General features: G+C 39.0%; 1 protein-coding gene across 1 annotated transcript; it reads left to right on the top strand.

The window, feature by feature from the left end:
• The first annotated feature begins 828 nt into the window (after positions 1–828).
• Positions 829–10961, top strand: slc6a14 (solute carrier family 6 member 14). The gene is made up of 15 exons (XM_017415738.3): positions 829–1009; positions 1370–1514; positions 1599–1730; positions 3534–3695; positions 3957–4071; positions 4172–4304; positions 5740–5880; positions 5985–6120; positions 6200–6292; positions 6399–6524; positions 6609–6727; positions 6834–6933; positions 7023–7132; positions 7328–7495; positions 7652–10961. The coding sequence occupies exons 1-15, from the start codon at positions 944–946 to the stop codon at positions 7805–7807; spliced, it is 1902 nt and encodes a 633-aa protein (XP_017271227.1). The 5' UTR covers positions 829–943; the 3' UTR covers positions 7808–10961.
• Positions 10962–11238: the final 277 nt, after the last annotated feature.

Below are 11238 nucleotides of genomic sequence, written 5' to 3'. Positions count from 1 at the left end.
GAGACCCAGGACACGCTGGAGGGACTATGTTTCTCGGCTGGCCTGGGAACGCCTTGGGATTCCCCCGGAGGAGCTGGCCCAAGTGGCCGGGGAGAGGGAAGTCTGGGTCTCCCTGCTTAGGCTGCTGCCCCCGCGACCCGACCCCGGATAAGCGGAAGAGAATGGATGGATGGATGTATGTTGTTCAAAATGATGAGACAGTCACACATTAAACTTCTATTTGTGCAACAAATATATGATGATACAGACAATAAACTTGTAGTTAATCTGAATAGAATTAGTTCAACTTGAGTTTTTAGATCAGTTATTAGATTTAACACAAGTTAAAATGATCTGAGGTGGTAAAGAGCAGAGGTTTTTTTTTTTTAGTCTTATCTCCCTGTCAGCAGTCAGGTCATGCAGTTTATGTCACATCATCCGGTCAGGATGGTCACACCCTGATGATGTGACCAGGTCTGTAGAAAATGACTGCCTGCAGCCAAGCTGCCATTATGTGTGGCTGTCACTGACCAAAGATGAGACATTCAGCATGCATCAGCAGCCGTGGTATTAGGGAGTAAAGAAAACACCGGAATGACATTACCGACTCTATCGGTGTCCTTTATTTTTTCTATTTATAAATCGTTATCTCTGTGCAAGAGGTGGAGGAGCTGTTTCCGCAGCATTGTGCAGCACAAACCACTAAATGTCTCAGAATAAGGTCCTCAGAGTGAGTGGGTTTGGTGACTTACTGACATCATGATGTTTTTTCTTCAGTAACAGGCTTCATGTTCCTGGTAAAAGAGGATTGATTGTAAACACAGTCAGAGACCACAGAGGGAGGGTCAAGGCAGGTGATAGGTTGGAAAACGTCTCCTCTCTAATCTTTGGAGGAGAAACAATACAACAAACGGGCAGAAACACATTCAGATTCCTTAGAGCGTAACACACGAGGTGAAAGGACATGAAAAAGTACGGCTGGGACAGTTTCACAGACTTACTTTTCAAAAATCCTGCAGCCGCCGAACAGGTAGGAACGTGGACTTGCTTTTGCAGAACTTAATTGCTAATTTAACCACAGAAAAGTTGTTCAGGAATTGGGTGGAAAATAAATGCTCTGCATCTATTTCTGACTAGAAATCCAAGGTAAATTAACCCAAGAGCACAAGAAGTTTGTTTCACTGAATGTTGCTGGATTTTAAATGTTTCCTGCTTTAAATCATGCAGTTGTTAGAAGTGTCTGTGAGTTTGTCATTATGGAGTCAGCATCATCAGGAATAATTGCATTATTTCCCATTCTGTGGCTCTAAAACCCATAAATCATGGTCTGATGATCTGGCTACAATATGGTCTTTCTTGTTTATAACGTATCTGAACCTTCGATGATCAGGATCCACATGTGGATAATGGGGATGAAAATACAGAACGTGGGAACTGGTCGAGTAAGAGCGACTACATCCTCTCTATGATCGGCTATGCTGTCGGACTGGGAAACATCTGGAGGTTTCCATATTTGGCCTACAAGAATGGAGGAGGTACCTCAATATTTGTTATCCGTGAGGGTTTTTATATGTTTTTTAGTAAGTTGTTATCATAATGTTCCTTCTTGTCTTGAGCAGGTGCCTTCCTCATCCCCTACTTTACCATGCTGGTGGTGACTGGAATTCCCCTTTTCTTCCTTGAAAGTGCCTTTGGTCAGTTCTGCAGCCAAGGTCCAATCAACGTATGGAGATCGGTGCCGCTTCTGCAGGGTAAGACGACCCTCACTGGTGTTGGAAAACTGCAGAAGAAAACTGAGATTAAATCTCAACTAGAGTTCGCATGTGGAAGGCTTGAAAAAATAGATAAGAGATAAAATGAATGCTGCAAAAGAAAGAGAGATCCTGGAGGACAATCTGATGCTGTCTGTAAAAGAACTGTGTTGTATGTAGCTTCTCCTTCTTGCACGGTCACTCAGTGTGTGAGGACGGCCTGCTCTTGGTAGGTTTACGCTTGTCCCATATTCCTTCCTTCTCATCACGATGGATTTAACAGAACTCCTGGGGATGTTAAGGACCTTGGAAATCATTTTGTTTCCATCCCCTGACTTGTACTCTGCAATAGTCTTTTCTCTGATCTGAATTAGGACAGCCACTTTAAAGGGGGTGAATATTTTTGCAATCATTTTACATTACCCATTTTTATTTATTTGCCATTACTTTGTAGAAATTTGATTTCACTGTGACATTGAAAAAGTTGTTTGTTTGGGGTTTTTTTTTTGTAAAAAAGAAATAACAACTTATATTGACCGTAATAGATTTATGACGGCAATAAAAGCATAAACCATCCAAAGGGGTGAATACTTTTTAAAGGCACTGTATCTTAACACCAGTTTATCAGTGAGTGGAGTTAATAATCAACTGTTTGAACCTAAAGGAATCCTATCTTCTATTTACTGAGGCTCGCTGTTAATGAACAACTCTAATCAAAAATTAACTCTGAACATGTAAAGGTATGGTTTTATGGCTTTTTGGCTTCATAAAACTGACTCAATCAAAACAGAGATTATACATAAATATTATAAATGTGCATGATGGGGTTTGTTTTAAAAGGAAAGGCTGCAGATTATTTGATGTTCACTGATGCAGCATAAACTAATGTGGATTGTTATGCTGTATTTCTAGTAATGCATTAATAGTAATATGTGTGTATATATATATATATGTACAGCAGATGAACATATATTTAAAACAATCATATTTACAGTGTAAAGAAGTTTCCTCATTTTTTATATTTTTCTTCCAAGAAGCCAAACTTCCTTGTCATCTTTTAAAGTGGCATTGAATAATAAATTTTAAGTTTTTCAAATATCTTTATTTGTTTTTCTTTGGAATTTGGCAGCTTTTTCACTCATTTTCATCCCAGTACCTGATCATTTTCAGACGAATAGCTTTGCCTTCGTTAGACCACTTAACTACGAATCACTGGGTATTAAAAGGTTGCTAAACTCAGGGAATGAACCAGTCTTGGGTCGACACATAACAGACAACTTACCCAAGTTTAAACTGGATCTTTAGGCACTTTCTTACCAGCAGCAAATGTTATTTTAGCACCAACACATTGATTTCCACAAACCTGACATACAGTCAGTGATCAGCCGAAGGACGAATCCTCTGTCAGCTCAGGTCTTTGTTGGATTTGTTCCTGTTTATTAATTAAATTGTGACTTTTAGGTACTCTTTACCTGCTGTAGATAGCTTTTAAGCCCGGCTCTTCTACTTTTGTCCTGCACTTGTTTAGTTTCTTTATTTTAAAAGGCATAAGGTGCTGTCGTGATTGGGTATGTCGACTGAACAGAAAATGAGTAAAAAACAAAACAAAAACAGCAGCCAAAGCCCAAATAAAAAAAACTTTGAGAGACCTTCAGAGAACTATGAATCAAAGGAGAATTAGAGGAGGTTTGTTCCTTTCAAGCAAAGTAAAAAGAGATTAGGGTTGCTAGAATGTTGTTGATCACTGTTTTTGTGTTTTTAGTTGTAAACACATCTATAATAAATTCTCTTCTCCCTTTCCAGGTGTTGGGATTGGCATGGTCATTGTCACTCTGCTAGTTTCAATTTACTACAACGTGATCATTGCATACAGTCTGTACTACATGTTCGCCTCCATGCAGTCTGTTCTGCCGTGGTCCAGTTGCTCTAACTGGGCTGACAGTAACTGCAGCAACACGCCTATAGGTGATTTTTTTTTTTTTTTTTTTTGTTGTTTCTTTTTAAAGCTCCTGTTCTTGCAAAGATTAAATCTGCTATTTGGTAAAAGCTGACATTCCTCTGAGGAGGAATGACAACTTAAATGAAAAGATGTCCAGATATCTGTGACTCATCCTTCAATCGCTCTGCAAATATTAAAATAACCATTACAGATAATTGCATTCTGGGAAATGATACTTATCAAGGGGTATTTTAGGTAAGCCATTCACCTGTACTTTTCCCCCCTAGCCTTTTGTAATGTGAGTGGTGTTTTGACGGCCAACTGGACTCAGGAAAACAACACTTGTCCTTCATCAGATATAATCACAGTGCCGGTGCAGAGCCCGAGTGAGCAGTACTGGGAGTAAGAATATCAAATTTCATGCCAAACTAGCTCAAACACACATACTGCTGTTATGCCTCTGAATGCACACATGCTAGTGAGATTTCTCCTGTCCTTTCAGCCTTGTAGCTCTGCGGAGATCCGGCGGTCTGGATGAAACAGGGCCCGTAGTTTGGCACCTGGCCCTCTGTTTGCTGCTGTGCTCCATCCTTGTTGCTGGAGCTCTTATCAGAGGGATCAAGTCTTCAGGCAAAGTAAGTCAGCTTCCGGCTGGGGTCCAAAAATGAGAACCGCAAAATGTTCTGCCAAAACAGACAAAGAATATCCAACAAGCAAAATACCACCCGATGAAAAAAAAAAATACAAATAATTAATAAACAGTAAAAAGTCAGATAGTTTAGTACACACTGTTCTCTATTTCTCCCTACTTTTGTCATTTAGTGACTGACCCTGATTTACATCACGTAAATATATATAAATGTATTACTTTAGTTGCATTTAACAACAAACATTCTCAGAATAAAGATGTCTAAACCCTTACTGCGTTTAAGTAGAGACTGTTAGTTTGAATACAATAAGTATAAATTTAGGTATGATGTAAATGGAATAATTAAACAAATTTTTCAGTCTTAGGTGTGGAAATAATGCTGTTATTGCTAAAATGGGGTTTTGAAATTGAATTTCAGCATGTGTTTCTGTACAAATACTACCCTTCATCCATCACAGTGTTTCAAAAACTGCCTAATTCTGCAAAATCACTTTGCTGCACAGTCCCAGGGGCCGAGGGCTAGATGGTGGCAAAGGACTTTCAGCAGATCCTAGAATACACATCAAACATCGAATTGTCATGCATCAGTGCAAACAGGAAACAGTTTGTCAGTCTTTGTCTTTGTCTTAAGATAATAGTTGTTTATAGATTTTTTTTTCTATAAGCAACTAAATTAAACTCTGAGCGATCTGCCAGTGTTGAGCACTGTTCCCAAAAGAAAGTCTAACCAATCTAAAGTCAATTTATTTGCTAAAAACGTGTTTTGAGTCTGATAAGCAATGGTCATCAGGGAGCTAAGGGATAAACATCACGTAGTTTAACATCTCTCTAGTATCTGACTTTGACCAACATTCACAGTATTCAATTTAATTTAATGTCGTTAAGTAATATATTTAAAAGTTAAAGCTGAATCAAATCAGAATAGCCACACTTTAATAAATGTTTTTTTTGTTCTCTGTGGTAAATTCATAATTTATCATCTGAAACAACATCTAGCACCTCTTACCAGAAATGATAAATTTGTCATTTCAGGAAAGAAAAAACAGAGGCATGCATTGATAACTGACTTGTTAATAAAGTAAAAAATTAAAGTAAAAATTTTGTTGAAGCTGTGTCACTCTGATAATCAAGTGGGCAGAAAATGTTTTGCTTTTAGTGCTTGTGATTTGCTGTCTAAACAAACATAACAGATTTTTTAGCAGTGAATATTTCTTACATAGCCAATTTTCTGTTCTTCTTTGAATGCAATAGTCTGTCTAAGCAAATACTTCCCAAACTATTTCTTAAATACATGTATAGTCAACTATTACATCAAATATGACATTAGTTTTAGTGAAAGTGCTTTCAGACTGGAGGGTCATGTGAACATTACCACCTATACCAAGCCTGTTATAAATCTAACTTTACTTTCGTCTGTCCAGGTTGTGTATTTCACAGCCACGTTTCCCTACGTGGTGATTTTGATCCTGTTGATCCGAGGTGTGACACTAGAAGGAGCTAGAGATGGGATAGAGTTCTACATTGGCGCCCAGTCCAATTTGACAAAGCTGTATGAAGCCCAGGTAGGCGTCCCGCCGTCCACCTCCGAGAACGGCACGTGGAATGAGTTTTAGACTGAGAAAAACGAAGCTCCTGTTTGATGGAAACCGCTGCCGATGTGCTGCAGGTGTGGAAAGATGCTGCGACTCAGACCTTCTATTCTCTGTCTGTGGGCTGGGGAGGACTCATGACTCTCGCTTCTTATAACAACTTTCACAACAACGTCTTTAAGGACTCATTTGTTGTATCACTTACTAATGCTGGTAGGAGCTTACAGCTAATATACTTATTATTAATATTAAATTATTACTGATACTAATTTATGCCCTGTTTTCTTTGCAGGGACCAGCGTTCTTGCAGGTTTTGCTATATTTTCCATATTGGGTCATATGGCTCACATCTATAAAGTACCCGTTGAGGAAGTTGTGAAGGAAGGTGAGACAATTAGTTTATCTGGAAACTAATGAGTTAAAATCTGAAGAGAAAAAAAGCTAGTTATAATCTGAAGGACTTTTGTTTACTTTGCTTTCTTTTTGTGCAGGTTTTGGCCTGGCCTTCATTGCCTATCCGGACGCTCTTTCTAAGCTTCCCGTCTCCCAGCTGTGGTCCATTTTGTTCTTCTTCATGCTTTTAACCGTCGGTCTGGACTCGCAGTTCGCAGGAATAGGTTAGGTTTTCAGCTGCGGCGTCGTATTTGCAGAACGTTAAAACTTTTGCTGATGGTTGTTTTTTTTGTTGTTGTTGTCTTTAGAGATATTAACCACCTGCCTGCTTGATGCTTTCCCTAAAATCTTCAAATCCAGACGAGCCTTAGTGACGATAACAATATGTTCCATCCTCTACCTCCTGGGTCTGCCATGTGTCACAGAAGTAAGTCTGCATCGATGTACCTTCCTTTACTTTTATCCCACTCAGGACTACTTAACACCCTCAGTATGTGTGTGTGTGTGTGTGTGTGTGTGTGTGAACACTATAGGCAGGAATATACTGGGTGACCCTCATCGATCAGTTCGTAGCCAGCTGGGTGCTGCTGGTTCTGGTTCTCCTGGAGATCATTGGCATCTCCTACATATACGGTGAATATGACCACTAAAAACCTGTGCATGCACACTTCTGAAGGGAACAGATGGACTCTAACTCCAGCTTGTGTGTTTTTGTTTCACAGGAGGGAACCGTTTTATAAAAGACATTGAGATGATGATTGGAAACAAGACTTCAGCTTTCTGGCTGTGGTGGAGAGCCTGCTGGTTCTTTATCAGCCCCTGCATCATACTGGTGAAAAGAATCCCTCTCATGTTGTTTCTGCCTACTCACATTTACCTAAGAAGAAGCAGTTCTGTTCTTAAAGCGATCATACTTGTTGCAGATAGCTCTTTGAATGACCTCAGTTTGGAGAAACACTTTCTGTTGAGTTTTCTAGCGACATGAGTCAAAACGAATGAATAAACCCGAACTTGTATTCCTGCTCAGGTGATCTTGGGATGGTCTCTTGCAACCTTTGTCCCCCCCACCTATGGGAAAATCGATTTTCCGGGCTGGGGCTTGGCTCTGGGCTGGTGCATGGTCGTGTTCGTCATTATCTGGATCCCTGCTGTCGCTGTTTATAAGCTGATAAAAGCAAAGGGAAACCCCTGGAAGGTGTGTGGTTATTCAAACATTTTTATATACCGTCTTCTGCATTTCCCAAAGCACTTTACCACTCTGCGAGAACTGCGGGAAGGGATAGTTGTAAAATTTTTAAAAAAGCAATAAAACTAATAGATAAATAAGATCTGTTCACACTCTTCTTTCCAGCGTCTGAAATCCCTCTGCTCTCCATCTGAAGACTGGCATCCCTACCTGGAGATCCATCGAGGGGAGCGCTACTCAGAGGAGCGCTGCCGGCGTAAGAAGAAGAGCAAAACTCATTTAGAGGTTAATGTTGAAGTTATCTCAAGCTCATGGCTCTAATGAGTCTCTTATTCTGTTTACTTGATCCATTTTTCAGGGAAGTTTCTGTGTTATTTGCAGACAGAGTGCTAGAGAAAAAGCATAACTATGAAAAAAAAACTATTTAAAAAATGTAGATGTAGAAAATGCCATTAACACTGAATAAGGGTTGATTTTAAGACAAGTCAAAAGATTTCACTAACCCTAACCAAGTAGTACTATTATCTACGAGGCTGTAGCACCAATAAAAAAGAGTTCAAGCAGGATCATGACCTGGATCACCATCAAATATTAATTATTTGTTTATTTATTTATTTTTTTGTACTAACCCCAACATTTCTTGAAAACTTTATCCAAATTTGTTCATTATTAGTTTTTATGTAATCTTGCTAACAAAGGTAACAAAGGGGACACCTGCTGGAGCACAGAGAAGGTTTTACCGAAGGAGTCACCTTTGACCTTGACCTTTGATTTTGTGACCTTGAAATCAATAGACATCAGCCTTGACCCATGAGGTGTCCAGCTGTGCAGTTTGCACTTAGAGCGCAGGATAACCTGTAAGCTTGACCTTTGACTTTGAACTTTGACCGAATCAGCACCTAAATTTAACCACTCGTTCTTTGCAGCATGTTTGATGTTTCCTGAAAATTTCATGAAAATACTAACATAACTTTTTGAGTAATCTTGTACACAGACAGACAAATAAACAGACATTACTGAAAACATAACCTCCTTGTTGGAGGTATGAGGCAGGTGCATACAACTAACCAAAAAAGAAAAAGAAATTAAAAATATAGTGTGAGGAGCAAAGGCTCTGAATGGAGAACTCTGGTGCCACTAATTTTAGGAAATGTGTGAATTTATGGACAATCAATGTTTTACAATTATTTTAAAAAAGCACAACTTGATTTCAGCAGTTTGCTCTCGTCTGGCTGATGACTGGAAATTTAGTTTTATTATCCCAACCAGCTCTTTAAAGATATTGAGGGGAAAGAGGCATTATGGGAACTTTTTATTTCCCTTTTCTTTACCTCCGAGGTATTCAGATAACCGTTCTCCTCGAAGTAGGGTCTTTTGAAATCTTTTATTGCTGCCACCTGATTACTTCCCAACTGCAGCTAAGATCTGGTCACATTACTCACACACACACACACACACACACTGCAGAGCGAGACAGACAGAGGCTCCATCCCTGTCTTCCCACCACTACGTCACACCCAGAGTTAACTACAGGTTATCAGCACCAGTGATAATACATTAATCTGAACCACACTGAGATCATTTTTCCCACAATGTCGTGGATCTAAAATGTTTAGGAAAAATGATTAAATTAAACTAAAAAATGAAGCGGAAAGTCAAGTACTTACTTGCTCTTGTCACTGCACGGATCATCAGAGCAAAGAAACACTTGTATCTGTGACTTTTTGGAACTTTTCCTGTTATTTTGCAGTCAGTCATTTAAGTTGTTATATATTTTTATCTGCAGTGATTGTTTCTGAAATTCTGCAGAAAGCAACACCTCTGATTCTCTAACGGGTTTCACTTTTTTCAGTATAAATCTCCTGTATGTGTTGAGTTTATTTATTAGGCTGACAGCTCTGTCAAAGATGCAAGAACTGTAGGATAGCTTGTGAATGTTGTGTTTTGTTGCTTTTCTTCTTTAGATGAGCTCATATGGACTCCAGTTGTTTGTTTGTCTTATGCAATCTTGTAAGATATGTAAGAATATTCATATAAATAAACCAAACTATTCACTGACGGGTTCTGATTTGCTTGTAAGAGTTTAATAAGCTTCAGAAACATTGCAGATCTCAGAGGGATTTAGTCCTGTTGCCGTCACTGGACCGTGGTTTTGAGTCATTCAGAGGATCCTTGCTTCGCAAAGAGCAACAATAGATGCAAAACCCGATGGCCTGCTGGTTTCTGGATCCGCTCTGCGCATGTGTGTGAACTGGGGTTCTGTAAAAAGCCGCACTTTAAGTCTTTGCATGGTGTTTTGTGGTTGTGACGCAGTCTTAGGTTATTATAAGATTTGTGTCACGTCGTTGCAGTCCTGAAGCTCCTGTCTGGTGTTTTGTGCTCATTCTGCTGCTCCTTACCTCACATCATGCTGACACTGTGTTATAAGACGTCTGGGCGGTCATATAAGACAAGGCAAAGTAGCCAACATCTGACAACACGCTAACTGGACTGGGTGATCGCAGTTTAGTGTGTTTGTCGAGAACATTTTGACATAAAGACTAAAGAGTTCAGAGCTCAGACAACAGCTGACTCTCAGGTTTGGAAACTAAGAACTAACCCGTGTATTTGACAGCTTTTACTCTGCGGTGACTAAAACACTGCCTGAAACGTGGTGAAAGGTTCGATGGCATGAAGTCGTTCAGATACCCCTTGTTTTTTGTAGAGCTTCAAAGAAAGACATGTTTTATCTCAGGATAATCACATAGAGAGCTGTTGATTCACAGCAACCTTTGTGTTGTTAGGAGATAACTTGAAACCAGCTATAGCTGAAAAAAATCAATCCCTGACTTGCAGCGGAACAACTCCACCAAATGCTTTTACAGAAAAGTCACAAGTTCATATCTTCTGTCCGTGCCAAACAAAACGCTTTAAAAGTAAATGTTTCTCCACCACTTTGACAACAATGAAGCTAAAACAAGACACGAGTTTCTATAAGTTTAAGTTTATTTGTTTTTAACCTGGTGAAGCTGGTGAGCATCAAGAGTAAATGTGAACACATGGGCCAACAGTCTTCAACATCCTAAAGCAATAGTTCAGATCTTTTAAAGTGGGAATCTGTGAAAAGGTTTTAAACAATTAATATGTTACCTGTTCTCTCCTTATATCCTAATATTTGTAATGTAATAGCTGTAAAGGAATAACTATCCCTTTAACTCAAAGAATTACAAACTAATTGTTTTCTTTTTCTGAGAAAGTTCTGACAGTGTGAATGGAGCAACATTAATTCACTTAGTTCAAAATGCTGAAAAACTGAGATTTACATCAACATGTTTGAGGCTGTGGGCAGAGATCCACTTTTTAACACGTGAAGATGTTTTTCAATTAACACTCGCAGCATCTTTAAATCCAGCATCATGTTTAAATTGTGATTAAAATATGAAACACTTTACTGCTCATTTACAAAACCTACATTAAAACAGAATGATCGCTTTCAACCAAAGTGTTTTTTATTATTATTTTTCTTTCAGCGAGTCCTCATTCTTTTAAAGTGTTCTTCAGCAATGGTTCGCCGGGCTTAATAAAGGTCTTTTAAAGTGTTTTTTGTAAATTATTGACGCCTTTTCGCTCATTCCAGTCCTTTTACCAAATTGGATGTTTGGTTTGTTAAACCGCTGAACGCTGACAGATGAATCATCCAACCATAAAGAAAAATCTTATATAATGAATGAACCGGTAGCTTGGTCCACAGTTAACACTCAAATTAACAAAAC

This window comes from Kryptolebias marmoratus, linkage group LG4 (assembly GCF_001649575.2).
Source record: "Kryptolebias marmoratus isolate JLee-2015 linkage group LG4, ASM164957v2, whole genome shotgun sequence".
Classification (NCBI taxonomy): Eukaryota; Metazoa; Chordata; class Actinopteri; order Cyprinodontiformes; family Rivulidae; genus Kryptolebias; species Kryptolebias marmoratus.
This window is presented reverse-complemented; position numbering and strand designations above follow the sequence as displayed.